Here is a 27,931-nt window from a genome sequence, read left to right on the forward strand (position 1 = left end):
AAACTCCTGCGAGACCGCTTCAGGCTGGACATAAGGAACACCTTCAAGAGCAAATTGGATGCTTATCTTGCTGGGATCCTATGACCCCAGCTGACTTCCTGCCCTTTGGGCATGGGGCTGGACTCAAATGATCTTCCGAGGTCCCTTCCAGCCCTAATGTCTATGAAAATAATCAAGGACGTTCAGCCTATGTGTTGTCACTTCTAACAACATATACAGGCAAACAGACATACAGAAGTGCATGTATACATCCGTTGTATGTCCACTCTCAGTATGAGAGATGGGGTCCAGTAGACTGAAACATTCTTGTATAATTACATTTCTCAGCCAGTCAATATTTTTGGCATCTAAAGCTACTGATTCGCTAGAGATTCTTAGATTAATATACGAGAAACAAAATCTTTTTTGTGATAACTTTCATTGGAACAACTGCATCGATGAGTGAGAGATTAAACAAGCTTTCATGTACAAACTGCCCTTCCCACTCTGAGCCCCCAACTGTACAATTTGTCCAATAAAAGATATCAGAAAAACCCCTTGTCTCTCATATATTTCCTGAAGCATTACAGCTATAACAACACTTTACTTCCACTGCAAATGAATATGTAAACTAAACCACATCCTCCTCTGCACAGACTGGCAGGCACTGAAGCATAGTTTGAAAGCAAAATCACCTTTCAGTGTGAAACGCTAAAACTTTTCTCATGTTTGGAATAGAATTTGAGCTGCATTTCCTTCATCTTTTGCTGCTTTGATTTTAGATGAGTCAAGCAAAATATAGTAAGTGAAAGTAAGAATAAGGAAAAAATGCAGAGCCAAGATTTCACTCAATTTCAAAAAGTGAGAAAAATAAGGAACTTGCTCAAAGGAGACTGAATAAGCACAATAAAAACAGTCAAGAAAAAAAAAGTCAAGAAAAATGTTCGCTCACATTGCTTCAAAATGGCTGCCAACGTGATTGCAAGAGCTCTGCCAACCATCTAGATCACAAGGAAACTATTCTGCCTCTTCTAATTAAGATCAGCAGCCACAAAACTTGCTGTGGGTCAGCTCAACAACATAAGGTTGTGTTGTGATGGGTTCACCATAGAACTGTATCAGGCCATTGTCATGAAACAGATCTGTCCTGCAAAGCATTTACAAGTCTCAAAGAGGGGCATATGAGACACAACAAGAGTTTTATGAGATTCAACAAAAGGGTCATATGAGACAACGAAAGATACAACCATAAGATAGAAGAGTTTCAGCAGGGCATAATTAAAGCTTCTGAACAGTTAGAGCCAGATGATATTTTAAAAAGCATGTTACAAAATACAGAAGCCAGAAAATGTCAACTGAAGGGAAAAAGAGTTGTCCTGTAGCTTGACAATATGATCTCCACTAAAAAAGAAATCTCTTCTGCCAGAGATCCTATCCTAACCTGAATTCAGCCACTTTTTAAATCTGTGGATAATTCCCTTCTGCATAACATTCAACTTCAGTCACTATCTATACACACGGTAAAAATGCATTGTATATAGGCAAGTGCTTAAGCAGATCTGGCTTCCAGACCTATTTGAACTGGAACATTTTTACAATAATAACTTGTTTACATTTCATTACTTTATGGCTCTAAGAAATATTCCAATATCCTGATCTTTCCTTCTGGAAAAATTCACTCTAATCTCAATAAAGTGTATTGAGCCAGTTGATATTTGACTACAGTCTCAATTGCACTAAGGGAAAGGAATGGAAAATTGTTATAACTGCTGGAGTATAATTTTCTGTTTCTTAGCTTGTTTCTCTTGGAAATTAAAATATTTTATTTGTGACATTTAAAAAGCAACAATTCTTGCATGCTCCAAAACCTTATGACAACCTTGGTGGGTGTGCATTTATGGTTTCCAGTTCTTTAGAAAACTGTGCTGCCCTCATACAACAGAGGTGAATAAGAAATACATGCTTCACAATTCAATAAAATGGGGAGGAGAGGAGAGCAAGAAAGAAAGAAAACAGAATTACTGAAGTAAAATAAATGTTATGGTTTTGTCCTTTATGAGAGAGATCAAAGATCAGAATCACCCACTTGCAACAAATCTGTACAAAACCTTTCTTGGATGGAGTTTGTTCCAAGTCTGAGAAGAATGAGGTCACTGAAGCGTGATGATTCAAAAGACCAAAACTAAAAGAACCCAAGAGACTGAAGTGAGGATAGATAGTTAAATAAATGAAATACAACATAATCTACTTAGGTCTGAAGCCAACGGTTTGAGGATCGGTGGAGGTTGGGGGGGGAGGTTGAATGATTCACTGGTACCTGGTGTGGCTGTTGGATGACAGGCTCTCCCAGGGCTGTACGCTACAGCCTGTGATTGCATAGGCTCCCCCACAGCTCCCATCTAATTTCATCAGCAGGGCTTTTGCTGCATTCTCAGCTGTCTTCCTGCAGTCGTGCGCTCTCTTGAGCATTTGGGTAATGTTTTCATCACCTGTTTGGTCCCCTAGTTCACAAGCAAATAATTAGTGTCAGACCTTTAAAGAAGCTCAGAAAAATTAATGCAAGACTTAGGATTCTAGGAGGTATTTTCACTTCAAACTGAGACATTAGTAATGAATTAACCATGTGATATACAGAGAGCTATCTTCACTGCTGTGTCAGCATAAGCTGTAACTTTACTTTCCCCCACAATCCACCTCTCATTTCCATACAGAACAGTCAATATTGAGGTAAGCACTGCTTTAAGTTTGGGCTACTAGGCCTTTGGGGAGGGTGAAGTGGTAGCTAGCTAAAGATACAGTGCTGCTGATGCTCAGACTAGCAGCACACAACTCATCTGTTGCCAATCCAATCACCCTGTGTAGCTCCAGGGTTGTTTTGTTTTATGGTCACTTGTGCACTTTTTCGCTGGAGCAGGGCTACCTTGCATGGACTAACTCCAGGGTACTAGTCAGGCCGACTGCTGCAGCGAAGACAGAGCATTGCTCTGACAGGCATTCTTAATTCCATGCTACAAATCAGTGTAGGACAATGTTGCCAGGCAGAGCAAACAGGGGGTAGTTCGCTCTATGCAAGATTGTCATTTAATCCTCGTCTGAGCCAAGGATTCTATATCCATATTCTACGCTTGCTAAATAAATCAAATACTCTTATTTTGATGTTAGCTCTTCAGACCAGTTGCCCTTAAAAACTGCATGAAAATTTGAAAGGAAGATTTTTTTTTTTTTTAGGATTAACCAGTCAGGCTCCTCTCCTTGACAGAAGCAGTGACAACAGGTACTGATGTGAAGCCTCAATGGGGGTTAGTGACAGTGCAACAGGCAGAGATGAGCACAGGATTGGGAGGCAGGAGACCCAAGTTCCATCCCTAACTTGGCCACTGGCCTACTGTGCGACTTCAGACAAGCCACTTGATGTGTCTCTGCCTTTATTTCCTCCCTCTCTCTACATCTATTTAGGTTATAAGTCCTCCAAGAGAAGGGACCTTTTTCATGTTATGCATTTGTACAGTGCCTTCACAATCGGACTCCAATCTCAGGTGGGATCTCTTGGTGCTAAAAGTGCTAAAGTAAAATATAAAGATTAAATAACGGAGAAGTGCAGATACCAGGACATTCAAAGCGGCGATTGGCACAACTTTCTTTATCTAATGAATTGATTGATCACGTAAGGTACAGGAGGAACAACATAAAGGTTTCACACTAAATAACCTGGGTTTTATATATGCCTATCCAAACTTCAACATGATGCCTGTATTTTCCCACGTGCTATTCACCCTCAAATAAGATATACACTTTGTTCTGAGAAGGGAGAATGGTGAAAGAAAGATTTTTCCAGAATCACAGCTGAATTCTAGCTGCTGGGGTAGAGTCTACTTAAAAGAGTCACTCACCCCTCACTCTTCTGCTCACCAAAAGCTAGTGCCAATTAATTTGGCAACAGCTCTGATGGGGTTAAACCTCTAGCTTTTGGCTGAGCAGCAGACTGTCTCCCACCATGTGGCCAGAGGGCACCAGCCCCCAGCAATCATTTATCATGCTTGCATTCAGCTTCCTTGCTTAAAGCATACACCCAAATTTTGGAAGGCTAATTTTTGGGGAAAAGTTGCAAGTGATATGCAAGTAGATATGGTATATATACATTAAACAACACTGACAATAACTACTGCAACACTATACTGTTAACCTAACCCTTTCAACTCCTTTCTGATTTCTTTCTGGGGATTGATACTAGACTGTAAAAGTTATTTGCTCAAATACCAGCAAAGAAAATCCATATCTGAGTAAACATGATTTCAGGATCTTAAAATGCATTTTTTATTTGTGGTTTAAATCCAGATGTTCTTATCCCAGAATTCATTTGGTTAGTGCTAAGACAAGTTTCCCCTTAAGGTCAATCAAAGTTTATCTAAGTACTAAGTAAAGGTATCTGGTCTGGATACCAATTAGTTATTTTAGCTAACAAATCCTTGCTGTTTAATTATCAAGTACTTTTTATAGTGATAAATGAAGGATTAACAAGTAAGAACAGATTCATAATGTGGGATTTGTGTGAATTTTGAAAAGATTTTTCCTTGATAAAATGAGTTGGCTCTTGGTAGACATTTCTTGTATAATGTTCAATATAACTAAACTGATTTTTTACTTTAAACTGATATATAACAAAACCTATTGCAAGGCAAAGCTTTTTCAGACCAAATTTCAGAGCAAATTAAATTTTATAGTCAGGCATAAGCCACTGAACAAACATGATTTACGATGAAAACCCTGGCACAGCATTCACTACAGGGCTGTGACTTGCAATGCTAACATTAAAAGAAATTGATGACCGACACCTATATAAATGTAGGTTAAACCCTTTCAAGTTGGATCAGGGCAGAAAACTAATATCCAAGGAACCTCCTTTTCCAGATTTACTTTCTTGGCTATTCATGTAAATAGTAAAATCTAAGGCTTAATCCACCCTTATTCCTAAATGTTCCTTCATAAAAAATCTGCAGTACAAGTTCAATACTGTGCTGCAGAAAGGAAGGGCTGAAATCCAGAGTAAAAATGGGACAAGAAAGCATCTGCTATGACCTTTCCTGCATGGCATACATTACAAGAAGGAACACACCTACACAAACACTTGTGTAAATCTCTAGGAGAGATACAAAATAAACTGCTTAGAAACAGCACAGTTACTGTGGATCATTGCATCTAAGCTGTTGAAACAAGAGGTTGAACTCATCTGTCTCATGGCTCTGAAGGCAGCTGGTCATCTGGTCCTTAAAAGCTTTCAGTTTACATTTCAGTGGTGCTATAAATTATAGTCTAAAACGGGGAGTTTTTACATCTCAGCACAGCATGGAAAGCTATTTTTCTCTTTCTTAAGATCTCTCCACTTTCCAGCCCAAGATTACTACAACCACCTTCCTGCAATAGGAAGAGGAATGAGCCTCTTTAAAACAAACATTTTGACTGGGCAAACACACATCTTCTGACAACAAAAGGAACAAGTGTGTATGGACAAAAGGAACAAGTATGTATGGAATTCCCCATGTACCCTACTGAAAAAATGCCCCTAAAGTGCCTTGTTTTGTGGTTAAGAGAGCATCATCTTCAAAAGCAGGTTTCTATACCATATACCAGTGTTAATGAGAGTCAGTGTGTGCCACTGAAGCTCCTGGTTTATGTTCATTTAGCGTAATCTGATCTGATCCCAACTACTATGCCTTCTGCCATGCAACCAGAGATAGGATCCCAATGGTGCCATCACTTCTTCCCAGTGCAGGAGGATCCCAGGATCTTGGTTTCCCTCTGCACTGGCAAGTTGAAAGTTGAGTGCCTGCAGCCTGCCCAAACCTGAGTGGTTTTGGGGCTGGGACTGACAATTGACCCTAGGGTTACACTGGGGCTGCTTCAAGACTCCTGTGCCATTGCGAGACTGGAGTAATCAGTTGATTGTTGGCCCAAGCCCCAGCTTGGTTCCAGACTTGTGCAGTCTAGGTGCCGGGAACAACGATCAGCTCATTGGCAGTCCCAGCCCCGAGACCACACCGAAACAAGTTGCTCAAGGCTGAAACTTCAAACAATGCAGCAAACCATTAGAATGAAAATGTTAAGAAATTACAAAAAAAAAGAAGGCTTGGAGGTAAAGACTGCACTAATATGTGCCCATAATTTTTGTGACTACATACGCACCTGCAATAATTGCAAGCACAAATGTTGTGACCCTTACCAGGATGTGAAATGCATGCTTGGATGTTTCAGTTTAAATCACTGTACTCTGTATAGATTGTTGTCCAATAAAGTAACTTTGCCAGTCCAGAAGATGCATTTTCTGTAATCCTATATATGATTTATTTTACACTTGCAGATCTTTTTTTGTCAAACATTTTACTTATCCACTTGAAAAATGAAAAAAGCAAACATCTTCGACTTGTGGATTGCAAACAGTTATGAGATGATTGACTGCTACAAACAAGTCTTCAAAGCTGATGAATATTCACCGAAGTACAGAATGAATTAAATTTAAATAAGGTGACTCATTGAGTTCTTACCGACAGACGCAACACCTGCAGCTCGGAACTGTCCAAGAATAAGACTCTGTTCACTTTCAGCCAAAGCAAGTAGCAGCTCATATGCTTCTATGCACTGCTCACTGAAAAAAAAACCCCACAAACCATAATATGTGCAATTTAGACAGGAAAAAAATCAATATCATCAATCAGCAGCGCACAAGTGTTAGCTGATGAACTACGTTATTCCCCTTTACTTGTATGATAGCAGGAACATTAAACTACATGACATATAGTTTCTATCAAAAATGCTCAAGAAGCATCCCTGTGATGGTGTTCTATAGTTGATCCTTGCTCATTTAACAGTCTGGTTTGACAAGAGAAAACAGGAGAAACAGAATAAGCAGATGTGAGGAAAGTCTGGATCTCTTCAGAAGTGTGGATGGCACAGGACAGTAACATGACTTGTGGATATTTCTTTGTGAAACTGATTTTCAAGAATTCTTACTGTACCAAAAAACCCCCCAAAACAAAAACCCCAAATCCCAAAATCTTAGGAAAATGCTTTGCTCCTGCACCCCTCCTCCAAAACCAATGAGAAAACTACTGAAAACTTCTGTGAATGTCCAAGTGACACGATTTTCACAAGTGTTTTAAAACCAATTCAGAATTTGGCCCCAAACTGCTGGCAACCTTATGATGTCAGCTGAAATCATGGTCTGCGGAAGTTGTTGGTGACTCAATTTTCTGCTTGGCCCACTGAACTTACAAAAGCTGACAGATTTACTGAAGGATAAATCAATGTCTCCAATTTATCCAAAGACCAGGTATACCACAATTAACCACAGTGCAAGATTTTTCAGTGACTGTCAAATATTCCTCAACTTTCATCTGAAGAGATAATGGCTAGCAGAAGCATAATACGAGGTGGGCCAGCAGGGAGCATGCCCTGGGCACTCCCTATGGAGAGGGGTGCCAGAAGGATAAGGTGGCGGCACCCCATTCTGCCATCCTACACTGCCATCATAGAGGGCTACAGGAAATAGGTGGCACAGGCAATGTGGGTCAAGGAGTGCAAAGTCTTCTGGGAATCACAGTTTTCTAGAGCAGCAATGGAGTTTGCTGCTGCTGCTTGGGGGAGAATTAACTACATTTCTTCCTGCCTAAATCAGCATTTTTTGCCTTCTTGACATGGGCACTGGTGCCAAAAAATGGGGCAACTTCCTTCCTCCCAGCAATGTGGGCTCCTACTGCCACCCTAGAGAATTAAAATTCCCAGAACACCTTGTATGCCATGACACACTGCCCAGCCATGTTCCTGGACACCATGTCGTGCTGAAGACAGATGCAGGGAGGGGAAGGGTGAGGGAGGATTGCCCCAGATATGTTCTTCAGACATTAAACCTCTGATGACTAGGATAAGAATAGGGAGTTTTTCTTGTTCAGAGGGCCAGTTCAGTAAAGGCACCAATAATAATGGCTCTCTGTATAGGGAGATAGGATTTAATACTTAACAGATCTCTAACACTAGTGCATTTCTGTTAGCAAAGGGAAATACCTAAAAGAATATGCTCTCCACTATCTATCACATTATCCCCATGAGTTGCTTGCAACTATCACTTTTATCTTTAATTTGGTATCACCTTTCTTCAGTAAAATGTGTAATGTTGATTTAATATGAATGTGGGGGGGAATAAACAACCCCTCCTCCCTAATTTCAACTTTCACTATGTATTGACAAAAAGAAAGAAAGCTAGTGAGGGTTATTAAGTTAATTTCTGGTGCCTGATGATAGCTGAGCTGCATTATAGATGATAATTTCAGTTAGGCAGTGATGTTTAAATGACCAGCATTCTGGACCGAAATAAACAGGGGCAGGTTTGTCACTGTGGAAAACCACTTCTATCATCTGAAGTTCTTCAGCAGTTTCTGTGCCCTGCCCTGTTCATGCTGAATTTCCCTGTCTGTGTAGAGACATACCTGTATTGCAATGCCAGTCGGAGTGCTGTGGTGTTCGATTCATATTTTCCAACCAGCATGCTCATCCTCTCAGCATTGCTCTTGCACTCCTCCAGAGTGATTGTCAACAGATCATTCTGGGATTTTAAGTGCTCGATACGGCTATAAACAAATAAATACATTTTAACTTTCTAACAGTCTGTAGTCTATTTGCCTTGAAACTCCAAATGATCCTAGTTTAAAATGTCAAAGCTCATTTGGCCTACAGTTTTCTTTCCTTAACTCCTGTGGCAAAATCCGTCAAATTTATGGACTGTAACACGAACACAGAAATATACTTAGATTGTGGCAGATGAGGGAGAAATCAATAAAGCATTCCCTTTTGAATTAACTGCAACCCGAAAGCTTTTTTAACAGCACAGTCTTATTACTGTTAGTCTTACCCTCCCTCCTCCATTCTTTTCTCCTTTTTTACACACTTGCATCTTGACTTTAAATGCAAATTTCTTACAGCACAAGGAGTGAATACTATAACTGCATTAAGTGCCCAGTGTCATTGCATTTGCTGCATAATTTTATTCCAGGATGTAAACTTTGATGCATAAATGTATTATCAGAATTAAGCCACGGCTAGATTTGCGGTCAGGAAGGAAATTTTGCCTTAAGTTAGACTGGCAATGCCATTTAGATTTTTTTTTGCCTTCTTCTAAAGCATGGACTTAGGGTCCTTTTCCTGTGATCATCTAAGAATTGAAAAATTCCCTGCCATTACAGTGGCCAAGGCACTGACAATGTCCTTGCCTCCCCTGCTCTTTACTTGTGGTCCATTATTAAGGAGTTTTATAGACCACTTGGCGGCTGTGGTGCGTGAGGGAGAGTAGAGTCATCGTTCTGTGGACCATTTTGGATGAAGAGTTGCCTGCAAACCAGGTTGCTGGGACATCCCTTCCAGTTCAATGCTCCTATGTTCAGACCATCATGTTTACAGGGATAACTTTTGAAATCTGAACTGAATACAAACAAGACAGTGAGTCTCAGAGGCTGGACAACAGATTGAAACAATAGGCTCAGATAAGGGGTCAACTGTGCCATCCATCTCAAAGGAACATTAACCCATAAACCTAACAACAAAATTCTAAATGCCAACAACACTGGCTATGTCACTACTGACCACTGTAGCATAGAAACCAACTGAATGGACTGAGCCGTCACTACTGAATATAGTGACAGATACTGGGGCACAGGCAAGTAATTGCCACCAAGATTTATTAAGGTAAGAAATGAGGAATACAGCAGCACTCAGCACTGTCACAAGTGTTCCTTCCAAAATCAGCAAAAAAGCTGCTATAGCTCTTTGTCAATAGTCAAGCTCAAATTTTTCTTTGTGGTTTAAAGTCCTAACTTTTCCCTTCATCTCAGCTGATGAAACCTCCAGTTCTCTCTGAAAACCACTGCTATGTTATGTGCTACCAATGCAAAATTCTGTGGCACAAAGAAAAGGGGAGAATAAGCATAAAATTAATGAATACCAAAATATACAAACAAAAGGGAGGCTGTATTGATTGAACAGGACTGGACCTGGGAAAAGCAGTGGAAAGGAGAAAGCATAGAAGTGTGATGCCACAGAACTCTGTGATATCTACTGAATTATAATGATATAATATGCTAAATAAGACATGACTATCCTTGATTATGGAAGAACTACCCTGCACAAGTAGTGACAGGAGAAGAACGCACTGCATCTTTCACTACAGCTAAGACCAAGATGCCCACTGATGCGATTTACTTTGAAAAATACACTGTTTTCAGTATGGCAAACTGGTCACTCAAGCCCTAACATTTTTATGTTAGGATATAAGCCATATTTACTGGTCCACTTCTATGTCCCAAGGTGTAATGACAGCCTGATCAATTCCATAATAAGCAGAAGTTAAACTGGGGCAATATACCTGAAATGAAACAGCTATTATATTGCTATAGGTTAGCTTTCCCTTACTAAGTGGGAACAGTAAATAGTTGCAGTGGAACAGCAGGATGATCAGTATATCTGCTCCCTTTCCCTGCCCCACCCCCTTTAAATAGATACAATTGTTTCATCTGTCCACACCCAAAGATTCAAATCTACTACGCATAGCCACATTATCATATTGGTAGAAAGAACTATTAATTCACATTATAATCTCCTGATCATCATCCAAGTTTCACACTTATTTGAAGTTACTGTAGTTGAACTTGGCCCCAGCAAAATTCTAAGTTATGGGGCAGACAATGAAGAAAAAACACTAATTTAACAAAATTAACTGTAGACAAAATACCTCACATCCTCTGACCTCACATCTTACCTATTTAACCTCTCAGTTTCCACTTCAAACTCTCGGATTTTACTTTCAGAGATAGCAGATCCATGTGAATAGAGTGTCTGGAAGATTTCTTGGATGTTGGAGCAATCTTGAAGGGAATGGGCCAAGTGTTCAGCCACACTGCTAGACACCTGCACAGGGTGATTAGTAAAGCTTCTATCAAAGGATGAGCATAAAATTCAGTCCCTAAGTATGCTGAGCCACTGAATGTGTCTACTCAGAGGCAATAAGATCAGAAGAGTCAACTATGAATGGGGCACCACTCAAAACACATGATGAAGCCCACTTTCACACCAGCAGGGATGATGGGCAATATGTAGTAGTAATGGTTAATTTAAAAGCCCACATTGCTGGAGATGAATATTTTAGCAACCTTTTACTGACAGATTTAAGAAGACTTCTTAAGTTCTATACCTTCAAAATATCTGAGCAGGGTTAATTTCTATCATTAATGACCCACATTTAAACCTAGAGTGCCAAATAACATTTTGAATATTCACTGGTGTATGTATATGGCTATACTTTGGTCTACTGTTCTTTTAGAGATGTCAGACTAACTTGGGGTGCAAGTGAACCACCCTCACTCATGTGGGTAATCTTCATTCACAATCATCATCCCCTTGAAGTTAAGGGAATTAACTCATAGGAGGAATGGTTTGAAGAACATGGCAACTGCATGGACCTCAAAATAACAGGAGGGTATGAGAAGTGGGTGTTAATTATTCCCCTTCACCTGTTAAATACTTTTCAGAAAATAAGATTTCAAATATTTTTAATTAAATCATATTTAAATTAATTAAATATTTGTTCTCCTTTTTAATGGAACAAAAGTCACCCACAGGTGCTCACTACCATTACTAGAGCTAGGATGAACTTCTTGTGCACTTATTTGCAACACTCACGCCTATACTGCTGATTTCTGATCCTAGGACTGGTCGGTCAGATGAAGAAGATTCGGATCTTGTCTTTGACAACTTCACTCGTTCAGCAATCTGGAAGTCACAATATCACGTAAGTTACACACAGGAATCCCATGTTCTGCACAGCTGTGCGAAATACATCATTGCTCACACACTGACCACATTTTGAAATCTTAAATTGATAAACGTAAGTTGGCATCTGTGTTGTGACTGAGACTTAAAATTATTAGTGTGTTATCTCTTTCTGCAGCTCAAGTTCATGGACCTGCTTAGGACCCTTGAAAACTCCCCTGGGACTCCAGATGCTACCTCCCAGTTAATCGCATGCCTGCACAGCAGCTGTGCACAATGAAGTCTGCTTCTTCCAGATAATGAGAGACATTACTGCAGCACACAATAGCTCACCTTGGCAATCGGAATGTCATTGCTGCTGCTGCTTGTGCTCAGCTCTCCTGTACTGGGGTTAACGGGTCGGTTTGTAGAAGTAAGGCGTCCTGGGCTGGATGGCCCTGTTGCTTGAACGCTCTGTAATCGTGTTTGCAGTTCCCGAACCTATAAAAAATGCAACATTTTCTTTTTCCACTGATGTTTAAGTGATAAGCTAGTTCATTCCCTCCACCTCCAGGAAAAAACAAAACACAACAAAACAGTGCTTTCTGCCAAGAACAGGTAATCCTGTTTTGGCTTGTGGTTACTACAAAGCTTTCCCTGTGTGAGTTTGGGGAGACTGGGGACATTGATTGAACCCCCAGCCCATTTGTCAATCTTTGCTGACCTATTTATTGTGGAATGAATGATTAAACCTGATGCTGCATTGCAATTATGATTACTAGTTTCATTTTGTTTTATATAATCTGTTGACTGCAACAGTATTACAGGCAGAGAAACTGGTTTCTTCAGGAGGAAGTTAACTTAATGCTTTGGACCAAAATCATCATGCACAAAGAACTGGTGGTATCTTCAATGGATTAAAAAAAGTCCCAAAACTGATTAAATGATTTATGCGCAAGTATTCCAGCATGACTTCATCACATTAAGAGGACAAAGTAATTGAAATGTAAATAATTTATTAATACTTTCCAAACTGCCACAGAGTGAGTAATGTTAAGAAAGAAAACTGCTAGAAAATATGCCCAAACTGCTAGAAAATATGCCCAAACTACAGCTTGCTTAAAAACCACACATTTGCAGAAAGCCGCACTGTTCTCATAACATGCCGGACAAATATAGAACTGACCTCCGAATGGTTTTAGGAGAAGGGGGAAAGAGGAGGGGAAAAAAAGCTTGCACAAGCCAAGTGGTATTGCTGGGTAAGAGATTACAGAGTTTACCTTGGAATAATACATAAGAAACAGAATAAATGGCCTGCTTGAACACAGCAGTTATACCACAGGGGAAATTAACAGCTCATTTTTCCACAAAACTAGCACCCTGGCTTCAAAAGAAAAAATGTGGGGGGTGGATGGAGGAACTGGTTTGAAGTGGAAATTTTCCTGCATATTTGATTGCTTATTTTATCTCACAAGTCTCTCCTGGATTCTGGTGGCACAATAAACAAACAATGTAGACACGGTGATACTTTGCCTAGAAATGCAACACTGTTCGAAATGTTTAACAGTCCGCTGGACAAACAACTAGGAATAATATTCTGAGTTGTAGGACAAGACTAGTTTTGTGTGTAGACACAGGCTGCATACAACACATTCAAGTAATCTAAGAGAGTTCTCCCAGGTGTATTCTCCCAGTACAAAAATCTACCCAGAGCCATGTGTACAGACATTCAAATGCCGAGATCCTGAGGAGTGGAGAGCTTGTACTGCTGACACCGTCCAGCTGTCTGTTCACACATCTCAGTATGCTCTCCAGGCTCCCTTAGCTTGCCTGGCAACAGGTGGCAGCAATGCATAGGGCAGCCCTGATTGGCTAATGCAGACTGTGTTTCCTTGCAGCGCAATGTAGGGATTGTGAAGGGAGCATATTCTGATTCCTGCTGGAGTCATATACCCACTGGTTTTTACCAGGTTTTTTTTTTTCTTGGAGCAGCCATTTCCACTTGGGGACAAAACATCTGAACATCTGTATACTCTTTCACCAACGGTTTCTTCTATGAGAGCAACAACTTTCCCAGAAGAAACTGAATGTCTGTGGACACAGAGTTGCACAAAAAGTAGGCTAAGATTGCAAACATAAGCCCACAGATAAGAAACATCAAAGTTAAAGTAGCACTAAGATTCTGGACCTTCCCCACCCATGGATTCTTAAAGGTACTTTACTGTTATTAATATTTACCTCTCTTATCAGGAGTGAGGGCCTTACTGTATTCACTGTGCAAACATACAGAAAGCAAGATCCCTGCCTCAAAGAACTTTCGATCTAATTTATAACAAAGCTCAACAATTGTGTGGAGCAAAGGATTTTTGTGGAATGATTAATGCATTCCCCTGAAGAGCTGGCTGCACTGAAAAGCTTTTCAAAGTCTATCCCAATCATGCAGCTGATCCAAAAAAAATCTCATGCCTCCTGCTTTGTAGCTCATGGGAGTTTACGTAACTCCCCCACCCCAGCCATGTGCTGCTGCTGTATCTCATCACCTCCCTGTCACATTGCTGGGTCTCCCAGGTAGGCAGACAGTAATCCTTTGTCTGCCTGTGCTGGAACAGAGGGGTTGGGGGTAAGGCTGGGGCGGCAGCATGTTGAGAGGTGCAGTCAGGTGCATCAGGGTGTGGGGGTGAATAGATGTAAAATTGTAAAATTGGGGTGGGGGCAGCATGATGTAAAATTGTAGCTGCAGTCAAGCAAGGTTGGTCAAGCCAAGACATTTATTTTTTTTAAAGATACACTACAAAATTTTTACTGATCACCAAACTTTTTTTAAAAACTATGGTTGGTGTTAGATCCCTAAATTTGAACCCAACCCTCAGCTACAGCATGACAGAAGGTTTACATTTACATTATGTAAAATATATGGAGAAAAAAGGTTGGTTATCAGTATAAAGTTTGCAGATCACCAGTAAAACTGTCCTGGATTGGCAACCCTGGTGCTTTGGTTGTCTGGAGTCTAATGAAGGGTGCCTTCCGTCTGTAAAGGTGAGAACCACTGTTTTAACCTTTTTGTTTCTTACAGGGCCACAATAATCAAGGTCATGTCTCAACCGTCTCCACAGCAATCCCAAGACCCCCACTAAAAAACAAGCTGCTCCTACTTGCTGAAAAAACATTTTGTGGTTGGATTTTGAAGTGTGTCCAAGGCCACACTCAGAGGCTCAATCTCAGGTACACTCTTAAGAATGACATCTGGCATTGCTCTACAGGGAACCTCACCATGTTTTGCAATATGTGGCATGTGCAGTGCAAGATCAAGCAGGTCAGATTTGGCTCTTGGTAGCTGTCTCTGGATCTCCACATAAATACAATAGGCATGCCCTGAATCGACTACAACTATGGAACCATTACTCCAGTGCTTGCACATCTTAAGTAAGTTTCAAAGCACAAATGCAAAACATACATTGTTCAGCTGTTTGCATCTGAGGCCCTGAGTACATATCTTAGTGATTCTCAACCAAGGTGCTATGGCACTCTGGCAGGCTGCCAGACCTTGAAGGGTGCCAGGAGGTGTGAAGAGATAAGCAAAGCGTTAAGAGATAAGCAGATAAGTGCAGGCTCAGGCTTGTCCCTGCCTAGCTAATGCCCCACCCCCACTGCCCAACCCCTCTGCAAGGGAGGTAAGCACTGGAATATATAAACTGGTTTTTGAAATTAAGTGCCACTTAATTCACAAAAGTTATGGAAGGGGCCATTGAGTCCAGCAAGGGGTGCTTCAAGTCCAAAAAGAGTTGATAACCTCTGACATAGGCATATAGGACATGTGCTCCAGGACAGTGTGTGTATGTGGGTGGGTGGTGCTTTAATTAGATTGAGCCGGTCTAATTAAAGCTCTCAGTGTCATGTGTTTCAGCAGTCCTGTGATGAAAAATGGTGGCAGGGGCACTTTAACTAAGGCTCATCAAACAAGCTTTAGTTAAAGGGCCCGTGTTGCCATTTTTTCAGTGCAGGTAATTACCATGTTCCAACAGACTCAGTTAATTGAGTCTGCTCCAATGCACTGTAATTGCAGAGCATCAGAGCAGCCTCCCTACATGTGTATAGGAGTCCATAAATTTTACATGTATATGAATATATATAAACTTGTATTTCCCATCAAGAATGACTGAGGGGGAAGGGAGGAGGAGGGTGGAGCATTGTCACCCACCACCCTCCACCACCGCTGCCTCCCAAGAGTGGGGGAGCAAGGAGTCTTGCATGTGGCAGCTGCCACCGCCATCCACCACTCCGCATCTGGCTGCAAACAACCGCCACCTCCCCCCCGCATGACAGTTTGGACAGCATGTTGTTTTTAGCTCTGGTAATCCATACTCAAATATGGTTTTTTACTTGCAAATACTTATTTACATAGATGCTGCATGCCTACATGGTGTGTGTGTGTGTGGGGGGGCAATTATTTTGGGTGGAGGACCGCTTACCAAGTTTTTGCAAGCTGCTGAGCGCCGTATGGGTAGTCCTGCCCCTTGACAGGTGCTATGCCCCTCTGTGGCCATCTTGGGACCAGAAGTCCTGCCCTACCTTCTGACCTTTCCAACCAGAAGTCCCACCCCTTGCACCTGGAAGTATTCCTTTGGGGAACACAGGGTTTGCCATCTTAGGGGAAAACCCCCCCAAAATTATATACTAAAAATCAAACGTCCATAATAATATATTTTAATTTAGTTAAAAAATACATTTTTGTCCTGATTTGTCTGCATTTGTGCTGTACATGTGGAAGTGATTGCATAATAGCTGCAAAATGCAGTCTTAATTGTATATTGTGTGGGGTGTGCAGGGGTGCCGTGGGGGTATGGATGGGTGGGTGTGGGGTTTGTGGCGAGCTGTGGGGGGAATGGGGGTTTGTGGGGATGTGTGGATATGGTATTGAGGGTATGGGAGCCAAGTGATGCAGAGTGGCCAGCAGGTGGGTGGGAAAGTAGGGAAAGTGGCAGCGGGGGGAGTGGAAGTGAGCAGAGCACGGGGCCTGCGTTGGTATCCCGGGGCCAATGCCAGCAGGGGGCCAGAGTGGGCCAACAGGATTGTGAGGCTTGGGCCGGCAGGGGTACATGGAGCTGGGCTGGGCAGCCAGCAGGGAGAGAAGGGACCTGGCCGACAGTTTGGCGGCTTTGGCACTCCTTTCTGCTGTGCAAGGTGGAGCAGCCCTTGCAACGTTCCTTGGTATGGAGGAGGAGGAGGATGACGACGACAAGGCGGACTCAGTTGCCACAGCCTTCTCCTTGTCGCCACACTCACAGTGGTGCCACTTGTGGGAGCAGCCACTGCCACTGCAGTGCTTCCACCATGCCAAGCTGTTGCGCTCCGCCTCTTTGCGCAGCTGCCACTGCTAGGCCCTCACCTGCTGCTGTTCGTGGCTGGCATGGGTGGCTCAGCTTAGTGCGAGGCGGTGCCGAATGCAAATGCCATGGGGCAAGCAGCACTTGGGCTTGTGGTGCAAGCAGCTCATGGTATTGCTTGTGCGAGCAATCATTGCTGTCACAGTGCTCCCACCATGCCTGGCTGCCATGCTCTGCCTCCCCGCACCCACTCCTGCAGCTGCCATGGCTGCTGTTCCTGGCTGCTACAGGTTCCTCAGCCTGCTGTCAGGATGGCACTGAGTGCAAGCAGCCGCAAGGCAAGCAGCGCTTGGGTTTGCAGCACGGACTTGCGGTGGCAGCACAGGAGGCAGCGCAGATTCATTGCCCAACAGTAGCTGCCTGCTGCCACAGAAGCAAGGCAGAGCGGCCCTTGCAGCACATTTTGGGGCCACCAGCATGGTTGTGGCAGCCATAGTGGAGGAGGTGGTGGCAGAGGGATAGGCCGCCACCACCTTCCCCTTGTCACTGTGCTCATGGTGCTGGTCGCAGGAGCGGCGTGAGCCATCATGGTGCTCCTGCTGTGCCCAGGTGCCACACTCCACCTCCCTGCTCAGCTGCTCCTCAGGCAGTGGGCGGCTGCCACAGGCGATGAGGCCAAGCTGTTTCTGCCACAACCTTGCTGCGAGCCTGAGCACTGCTTGCCCCACTTGTGCTTGCTGCTGTCCCCACAGTAGGCTAAGGCGCCTACGGCAGCCACAAACAGCAGCCCCGGTGGCTGCAGGAGCAGGTGCAGGCAGGTGGAGTGTGGCGTCAAGTACAGCGGGACCACCCCCATGAATGGCACCGCAAGCGTGGTGACAAGAAGGCAGTGGCGTGCAAGCCCTCCTTGTCCTCTTCCTCCGCCATGGCCCCCAAGCCCTGCAATCGCCACATCCACACTGATGGCCCCGAGGGGTGCCACAAGGGCTGCTCCACCTCGTGTAGCAGGAAGGAGCAGGAGGCCAAGTTGCACCAGAGGTGGCCCAAAGCCGCCAAGCCGTCAGCCAGGTCCCCTCTCTCCCTGCTGGCAGCCCAGGCCAGCTCCATACACCCCTGCCAGCCCAAGCCCAGCACTCCTGCTACCCCACTGCGGGCCCCACCAGCACTAGCCCCGGGACACAAGCACAGACCTCATGCTCTGTTCACTTCCACTCCCCCTGCCCCTGCTTTCCCCATTTTCCTGCCCACCTGCTGGCCACTCTGCACCACATGGCTCCCAGCTGCATGGCCAGACCATGGGACTCAGAGGGAGCCAGCCAGGCCCTGAGGACTGGGGCGATCCCTGCAGTCCTCCCCTGCCCCCCCTCCCCCGCCTCCCTCTCTTACCTGAATTTCCAGCTCTGGCACAGGCACGAATAGCCCCATGGTCCCAAGCCAGAAGCCCCTGCTAGGCAGGGGTTTCCTGCTGGGGGGGGCGGGGTCTGGTGGGCCCTGCTGTTGCAGGAGCCTGCCATGGCTTCCCTTGGGTTCTACTGCCCCTGGCTCCTGTAATTTTGACAGGAGCCAGAGACAAATAAATATAAATTTTCTAAATTTTTTAGGGGCCTCACAGAAGGGCCTGGTGGGTCAGATCCGGCCCAGGGGCTGTATTTTGCCCACCCCTGCTATATGGGGACTTGCTCTGGTCTAGCTAAACTTATGGGGAGAGGGGAGAAAGAACACAGATAACACCTCTGCCAAATGCAAATAAAATCTTACTAATGAAACCAGGTAACTTCTAACCAAGGCTATTCCTTTCCAAGTATTTACGGCTGCAGAGCTGTGTGAAAATGTTATCATAAGAAAGTGTCCACAAGAAAACTAGTTTTTTTCCCTATTTTGCGTTGACTTAAAAATGCAGAGCATGTTTTATTTATAGTTTTAAAAAAATCCTCTTGAAATGGTGCCTGAAAAATTTCAGTTTCAAAGCTGATAGCTGTATAAAGTTACAGGCAAGTGAAAACAGAGGGCTAAAATTAAAAGCATTTGAAATCTTAACCATAGTGGAATAAAAATAAAATTATTTTATTATTCTATGTATAAAGTCACACACAATTTTAAGCTACCTTTCATAGACAATATTTTATAAAACTCCTCACAGTGCAATAAAACACTAACACCGAGACATTTCCTCTGGTCTACACTTTATAACCAACCTGTGATTACCAACCACAATTACAAAGCCAAATGCTCTAAAGGGCTTGTAAAGCAACGTTTATAAATGGAAAAGAAAAATGAACCAAGTTTAGACCACAGCTAAAAGACCAATCTGCTCAGGAAAAAACATATTCCAAACTCAGAGCACAGCCTTATTGTCAGCATACATTATTCAGTGTTAACATATTCCACTGTGAAAACAAGTAGGAGACTGGAAAAAAAAGGGCTATAACAAACCTGTTATACATTTTAAGTATTTACAAATCCAGATTTTCATTCAAGTAGATTTTATGTCAAATTAGGGCTCCTATACACATGTAGGGAGGCTGCTCCAACACACTGCAATTACAGTGTGTCAGAGCAGACTTGATTAATTGAGTCTGCTGGAGCGTGGAAATTATTGCACTCCAGCAGCCTACAGTGCCATGTGTATCAGTGTCCCTGTGCTGAAAAATGGCAGTGGGGGCACTTTAACTAAAGCTGGTTTGACAAGCTTTAGTTAAAGCTTCCCCGCTGCCATTTTTTGGCACCGCTGTTTAAAGTGCCCCCCCCACCCTCCCTCCAGAGCACATGTATAAATGTCCTTAAATATTAAAGTTACTGCAGTAATTTAGAGCCCAAGCAGCAGTTCAGCTTCCTGGTCAACAAAATCTCTTCTGTAAGAAAACTATATGTACCATTCTCTTCAAAGGGTAATTTTTCAAACTACGTGTAATGGTAATTCTAAAGGAAAAATAAAAGAAGACCAGAAAGTAAAGGGTCAATACAAGCACTTAAGACAAGGTTTCAACTGACTGGTGAATGTATGAGTTATGAAAAGATTAGTTTGAAATGCAACGTTGTCCTGACACTCTATATCGACCTATCTACCAGTCTGGAGTCTCACCACTGGAATATATACAGTTTTAATTGATTTTATTATTAAGCGTAGATAAATGTCCACCTGCGTGTTCTGAACCGTACAAGATGCTAAGTGAAAGACTGCTTCTGGCCCAAGCAACTTATAACCTAAGGGCTCCTATACATGTGCAGGGAGGCTGCTCCAACACGCTGTAATTACAGTGTGTTGGAGCAGACTCTATTAATCTGGTACTTACCATGCTCCAGCTGACTCCAGCCTCACGTGTATCAGCATCCCCATGCTGAAAAATGGTGGCAGGGAGCTTTAAACTAAAGCTCATTTGACAAGGTCCAGTTCAAAGTGCCCTGCTGCCATTTTTCAGTGCAGGGATGCTGATACACATGATGCTCTGGGCGCTTTCATTAGCATGGCTCTTAGAGTTGAATTAATTAAAGTGTCCCCCCACCACACATCTCCTGGAGCACATCTATAAATGCCCTGAGAGAGAGAAGGATCACTGCCGAGCCATTCCATGAATGTACTTATACATGTATATGGAAAATGAAGAAATAAAAGAGCTATGAAATACAGGTAAGAGATTTCAAAAGAAGATAATGCAAAAATGACAGATTTGATATTTTTTAGATTGAAACGGAGGCAGTGCAAAGCAAAACGGAGATAACAGCAGCAGACGTCAGTGGTGGAAAACAAAATGAAAGACCAAGGAAGGTTTTAAAGGAGGAAATGTGGGGCAATGGAGAAGACATGTCATAGCAAGAACAGGGATCAGCATGTCATGGCAAGAACAGGGATTAACACGAAAACCGGTGTGATGATGAGCAAGGGAGAAAGAAAGTACAGCACAAGGGATGAGGTGACAAGGGAGGAATATGCATATAGTCTGCATAGCTGCAGAGAAATTTTAAAATGTTGACAGGACTACTGTTGACATGACAGCGCTGGAAAAATTTGAGAGCAATGTCAGAGAGACAAGAGAGAAGAAGATGGTTATAGTACTCCATACTATAGTATTCCATAGTATTCAGAGACACCTGAAGGGTGACTTAGGGCAGTCAAGACCAAAAGTGGGAGCAGTTTTTATCAGGCAAGGTGATATGCTTTGGAAAATCCCAGTACATCAGGAGAAATGGGAATGAAGAAATGAAAGAAAAATGTCAAGGTATCAAGCTTGAGAGACAGGGAGGAGAGTGAATTTGTCAACAGCAATGGACAAAGAGGGAAGATTTATAACAAAAGACGAGTTCAGCATTTTCATCATGGTCAGATCTGACAGCCATTAACACAGATTGATAAAAGCTTATGGGGGCAGATGAAGTCAGGCTAGGGGGAGTGGGTATTGCAGTGCCTCAGGAGAAACCCTTGGGCAATAACAACAGAAAGGGAAGATCCATCAAATGACTAAAACAGGAGGAAAACTAAGAGAAGAGTTACACAGCCCAGGGAATTAGGGTGTATCAGAGAAATGGATGGTTGACTGAGTTAGGAGCAGCAGGCAGAATGAGAAGGAAAGAAGGCAAACCAACCCAACAATGAGATTCAAAATCAGTGGATATATTAAAACATAACTCACTTCCAAAGAAACCTCCTATATATATTTGTATCTGTTGGCTCCTGTAATAAATATTGTTGCTATTGCTTCTGGAGTACATGTGTAAGTAATTTCTAATTAGGCTTATTAACATTAAGTAACATTTAATTCAAAGGAACAGAAAACTGCAGGTTTTGTGTCTAAAATAGTGTCTAAATCTTTTTTTTCCCCCAAGTGTAAACAATGGGATTAGAAAGTAGGGAAAAAAACACAAAACAAATATTAAATTCAAACAATAACAACAATGCAAATGAAATGAGGGTGAGAAAAAGAGAATCCTGTTGAACTTTACTATAATGTGGCACCTATATGAAAAGGCTCTTGAATGATTAATATATATTATCAGCAAGTTGTGGACATGTGTAGCATATAGATGGATATTCACTCTTCAGTAGAACATAAGATAGGTGGTTATAATACATTATTATGAACATATTGTCAAACTAGATCCTGTAACAGTTGATTAAACTTATATTGAAATGCTATAAACTATTTATAACTTTACCCTTAACATAAGTCATGACTGAGAACTTTCAACTTGTATCACTATTCCTGTACTTCAATTAAGAGGGAAATTACTGCAGTAGTTTCTGATTGTGCACCTTCAAATAAAGAGCATGTCAGAGCAAGCACCATTTCTATGTATTTTCTCCTCTTTGATCAGCAACTGGATTATGTTGTCATTCAGTACCACCTGACTCTTTTAAGAAGTGGATGTTAAAAAAATAAAATAACACCACTTTCCAATCACTTCCCTCCCATAAGTGGAAACAGAACCAAGCGTAACAAGCTATTCTGTAATGGGAGATAAACATCTGTCTCCACCTTCTGATTTTTTTGTGCCAAATGCAAGTTCTGTGGGTGGGAAGCACAGAAGAATACATCTCTCATGTGTGACTCAAGTCCTCTGACAATTTAAACATTTTGAGCAGCCAGTGCTTTTCCAGCCTCTGCATTTTCATCACTTCTCAGCCACACCTTTTCCCAGTCTGTCATTTTCAGCATGATGGAACACTGCCGAGGGCAAGGCCTGGACATATGGTTGATGAGCAGCATAATGAAGGGTTTCTTGTATGATAAAGAACATTTCTTCTGTGCTGTTTACTCAAAGTGCCTACAATATGTACCATCAAATGTTTCAGAAAATAAAAACCATATGCAACTGGCACACTGACTACAATGCAGGAAGGTCAAACGCAGCAGGTAACTCACAGAATCCTACCAAGCATGCTGCAGCTAACTGTCTTTAGTACAAAGTCTCTGCATGCAATACTCCATGCAGAAATATATTGGGGGCTGCCTCTTTGCAAGAAAAGGCTTTGTTTCACGTGGCTAAGCTGGAATACCATTAAATAGTAGTGTTGCACTGCATGATGGGAGGTTACGTGAGTGCAATAAGCATCTTGGGCGTCTTTGCTATCCCCTGCACTCTAATCTAAGGGGCAACATTTTTCAAGGTTCCCCAGATTCCAGGTTAATTCTGGACTCTCTGGTTATGAGTTTGAGAACAGAAGTGGAGCTCTAAATTGATACTGATAGTTACAATGATAGTGCTGCGTAGGCAGAAACAGCACAGCTGGAAATGAGGAAACTAGAGGTGACTATTAGCTTTTTGTTCCTGGGACATCCCGAAGTCAAATGGGTAAAGTTAGAACAACTCAAAGACTGCCTTAACTGACATGAGTTTATGATGCTCCCCTTTGGAAGCCATTATGTCCTTATTTTTCCCAGCACCTACAATCCCTTCTTCTGCCCTGATACTGTAGATACCAAAAGGAATGAAGGAACATATTTCAGCTTTATGACAACAGAAAACATCACTCAAGGAAGGTTTCTGGTGACATATCACAATATAGGCACTGGAGAGAAGCCTGAGGGCCAGGACCAAAGATTCTTGCAGTATTCAGCATGATTTTCAACTACCCTGAGAGAAGGAGGGGCTTGGAGACAATCCTAAATGTTCTTTTTCTGTGAAGAGAAGTTTTTGGTTTTTTTGAATAAAGGCAAACTGGTTAGCTGAGGGAAATTTACACTGACAGTGCATTTCCTCCCTATTCTAACCTGTGTCTAGTTTTGGGCACTGTGCTTCAAGATGCTAACAAACTAAAAGGATCCCAGTAGAAGGAAAGAAAAACTATTAGAGGCTTGGGGAATATAATTTATGAGGATAAAACGAAAGGATTAGGATTAATTACTCTGGAAGAGACAGAGGGGGCATGAGGTGGCAAGAAGCCCCCACAGGCACTAAGCAGGCCCTCCCTGTCCCGGTAAGCTTACCTCTGGGAATGGAGCCGGAGACGTAGCCAGAGCCGTGCAAGCCGGTGTTATACTGGCTCTCCAAACAATTAGTAGGGCGGCGCCCGGCTAATTGCAGCAGCTGGTGATACTGCCGCAGGAAATTCAAGGCAGGGGAAGCAGTATCTTGCTTCAGGCTGGGGACAGTCTTTCCCCAGCCACCTTAATTTCAAAGCTCACAGGAATGTCCCTCTCCCTTGGTGGGAGAAGGACGCCAGAGAATGGGAGCTCTGTCCTCTGGGATCAGGGTATGAGGCTCCAGGCCCCTTAACATATAGGCAACTGACTGGCTGAAGCTGACACTGGAACTCTTTAAAAGCGGGGCTTGCTGGGAATGATGGAACCATGAGTAGAACACCAGAGCAGTTGGTAAGTGGATGGGCTGTAGGGGAGGCGGATCTCTGAGGAACACTGTGGCACTGTTTTGAGTACCCCGTCATTGGGTTGCTCGGAAAGAAGAACACCACTGAACCCCTCCTTTCTTCAGGTAACAAGAAGTCATGGCAGGAGAGTTGGGGGACCCTGACCAAGGGGGTAGTGTGGTACTCACAGCATTTACCAGAAATGCCACAGCGGTGCACTGGCCGGGAACTGAAATTCTTACGCTAGCAGATCAGTGATCCCAACCCAGGTGGAAGTAGTCATGGAAGTGCCGGCTGTAGCCCACACAGAGCTCCTGATGCAAGCCATCCAGGCAATAGGGCAGGTGCTGGAAATACAACAGCTGCAGGGTGCCCACCAATAGGAGTGGATGCAGCGTAATGCCGCCCTGTTTAAGATGCCGCAGGATGATCACCCCGAGGCCTACATTGAGGTGTTCAAGAGGACGGCCCTCCAGACCGGGCTAGACCACATTCAGTGGGCCCACCAGTTGGGTGCCCTAGTGGTAGACCAAGCCCAAGCGGCCTACTGGGCCCTGTCCAGGGAAGATGCCTGTAACTATGATACAGCGAAGGCTGCGATCTTGTACCGGCTCAAGATTTCCCCTGAAAGCCACAGGCAGGCCTTCCGAGCCTGGAAATCAAAGGAGGTCAAGAGGCCTCGTAGCTTACTACAGTACCTGCGAGACGTGCTGAATAAATGGCTTCCTGTGGGTTGGTTCAACTGAGATGGGGTCATAGACCAGGTCCTGTTGGAACAATTCCTTTGGGACCTGGAGGAGGACACTCAGGTATGGGTAAGAAGACACCAACCACAGAGCAGTGAAGAAACCCTCCGCTGTGCGCGAGGCCTCCATGCCCCAACTGGGAGCATGAGTCAAGAAGAGGAAAAGAGGATAGGGCCTCAGAAGGGGATGATGAGGGGTGTAGTCTACTACCATCGTGGTCGCAAGGGAGTGCGGACTGGGTTTTAGTGAACTAAGTCACGAAATGGCAACATCCACTCCACCTACAGAGACAGCAAGGGAAGCTGACCGAGGCAAGCTCATGGATTGGTGCTACATCACAGGAGAAGGCTGGGAACACCTGGTCATGACGGCTCGGACCAGGGATCGGCAGTGCGAGCAACCCTGGACACGGGATGTTCACAGTCCCTACTCCGTGCAGATCTGGCCCCAAAACCGGGGGCGAGGGAGGCCAGCCTTTTAGTGATGACCTGCATCTTGGGTGGTGAGATGCGCTTCTGGAGTTGCTACCTCCCCGAGAGTAATGGAGTTCCAAGGCAAACTGAGGGTTGGCCTGGCTCCAGTGTTGGCCTGTGAGATGATCTTAGGCCAAAAGTGGGAACCGTTTTACACGGTACTAGAACTTTGGTCGCTATTACACGAGGAGAGAAAGTGATTAAGAAGAGGTGAGGGCTGGGCAGGAGAAATAGTCTCCCTGCAGGATGGAACTATCTGGGACAGCATTGACATGGAGCAAGTAGCAAGTGCAGCGCAGTTTCGTCGAGCACAAGAAGAAGATCCAGAGCTGCAACGGCAAGTAACCAAGGAGCTAGGAGAGGGGACATCCAGGAGCCACTCTGACTTTGAGGTAATGGTGGGGGTTGCTGTACTACGTCCAGAGGGGTCAGAAGGGGATGGCAGAGAAGTGGCAGATAATGGTCCCATCCCCATTTCGCAGGTAAATCTGGAGACTGGCATACAACTCCCCACTAAGTGGCCATTTAGGGTGTACCAAAAACCAGGGCGAGACTAGTCCAGGATTTCTTTTGGCCCCGTCTACAAGAGGATGTGGATAGGTGGGGTGCAGCATGTCCAGAGTACCCAAGAATGGAGACCTCAGAAGGTGCCTTTGCAACCCATGCCAGGCTAATAACTGAGACGCTGTTCTCTCGCTTAGGGCTGGACATTGTGGGTCCCCTCCCAAAATCTCACGGAGGGTACCAATACGTATTAGTCCTGGTGGATTACGCCACACGTCTTCTAGAAGTGGTTCCACTTAGGTCCATTACGGCTACCTGGGTGGTGGAAGAGCTCCTAAAGTGGATCGCCTGTTCAGGAATCCCATGAGAAATACTCACCAACTAGGGGACAAATTATGTTGCGTGTAATGAAGGCACTTTGTAGCACCCTGGGCATCACCCATCTGAAAACATCTGTTTACTACCCCCAGATTAATGGCTTAGTGGAGAGACTTAATGGGACAATCAAAAGCATGCTCAGGCATTGCACATAAGAGGACCCACATAGATGGAACACAATATTAACCCCACTATTATCTGCCCTGTGGGATGCACCACAATAGTCTACGCAGTATTCACCCTTTCAGCTGATGTACGGCCACAGCCCCAGAGGTCTATTACAGATTGTCCGAGAAGAATGGGAAAGGCCGGTGGGACCCGGAATGATAGCAGAAAGATAATCAAAGGAACTACAAGATCGCATAAACAAGGCCCAGCAAATTGCTTGCCAGAATCTTCAAGTCACGCAAGAACAGCAGGAGACCCAGTATAATCAAAGAACAAAACCCAGGACGTTCCAGCCTGGAGATATGGTATTAATATCACTTCTAGCTTTGACGAGTAAGCACCTGTCGAAGTGGCAAGGCCCATTTGAAGTGACCCGTAAGGTAGGTCCAGTAGATTATGAGGTGCTTAAGACTGGGCACTGCCGTGAGCATCAAATCTATCATATCAACCTCCTCAAAGAATGGAGGGCACCATAAGGGCTGGATGGCGCAACACAAGGAAGCAGGGGAGGAGTTGAAACTCCCCTGCCCTGAGTTAAGAGATGAAACAACACAGAGGGTGCAAGTTCAGCTGGGGGAAGATCTGAATGCCAAGCAATGGCGGGAACTGATGGGGATGATAGAAACCTTCTGGGATGTATTCCAAGAAATCCTGGGATGGGCATGAGGAATAGAACACAAGATAAAATGCTGCCGGTCACACTAGTCAGGGAATGATGGAGGCCTATACCTCAGCAATTACAACAGGAAGTACAGCAAGAGATAGAAAAATGCAGAAGGAAGGAATTATCCTTGGCACAGTCCAATTGTCCCAGTGTCCAAACCTGATGGGTCACTCCCCCTGTGCATCGACTTCTGAAAGTTGAATACACTAGTGACCTTCAACGCCTTCCCCATGCCCCACATCACCCACCTCATCGAGAGAATCAGGGAAGCAAGGTATATATCCATTATCGACTTAGCCAAAGGGTACTGGCAAATCCTGATGAGACTGGCTGAGTGTGCCAAGACAGCTTTTGGAGCACCCTGGGGCCTGAGTTTGTATGAATGCCCTTTGGGCTGAATGGAGCTGCAGCTACCTTCCAGAAGCTTATGGATTCCCTGCTGGCACCACATGCAGCATATGCGGCAGCATACATTGACGACATAATCATCTTCAACTCAGACTGGCCACAACACCTTGACGCCCTGAGGGCTGTCCTGGGAGAGCTCAAAGCGGCCAGTATGACTGCTAATCCAAAAAAATGTAAACTGGCGGGTAAAGAGACCA

The 27,931-nt window shown here is 43.8% G+C and overlaps 1 protein-coding gene across 2 annotated transcripts in view; it reads right to left on the minus strand.

The window, feature by feature from the left end:
* MCC (mutated in colorectal cancers) overlaps window positions 1-27,931 on the minus strand; it is a 357,260-nt gene that overhangs the window by 40,058 nt on the left and 289,271 nt on the right. For both annotated transcript variants that reach the window (XM_019532486.1, XM_019532487.1), the window contains 6 exons: window positions 12,121-12,267; window positions 11,698-11,787; window positions 10,778-10,926; window positions 8,457-8,597; window positions 6,519-6,619; window positions 2,297-2,480 (listed from right to left, as the gene is read on the minus strand). In XM_019532486.1, the coding sequence (XP_019388031.1) occupies window positions 2,297-2,480; window positions 6,519-6,619; window positions 8,457-8,597; window positions 10,778-10,926; window positions 11,698-11,787; window positions 12,121-12,267 (812 nt within the window). The remainder of the gene's footprint in view (window positions 1-2,296; window positions 2,481-6,518; window positions 6,620-8,456; window positions 8,598-10,777; window positions 10,927-11,697; window positions 11,788-12,120; window positions 12,268-27,931) is intronic.

The sequence above is a fragment of the Crocodylus porosus genome, unplaced genomic scaffold (genome assembly GCF_001723895.1).
Source record: "Crocodylus porosus isolate Cpor-Errol unplaced genomic scaffold, CroPor_comp1, whole genome shotgun sequence".
Lineage (NCBI taxonomy): Eukaryota > Metazoa > Chordata > Crocodylia > Crocodylidae > Crocodylus > Crocodylus porosus.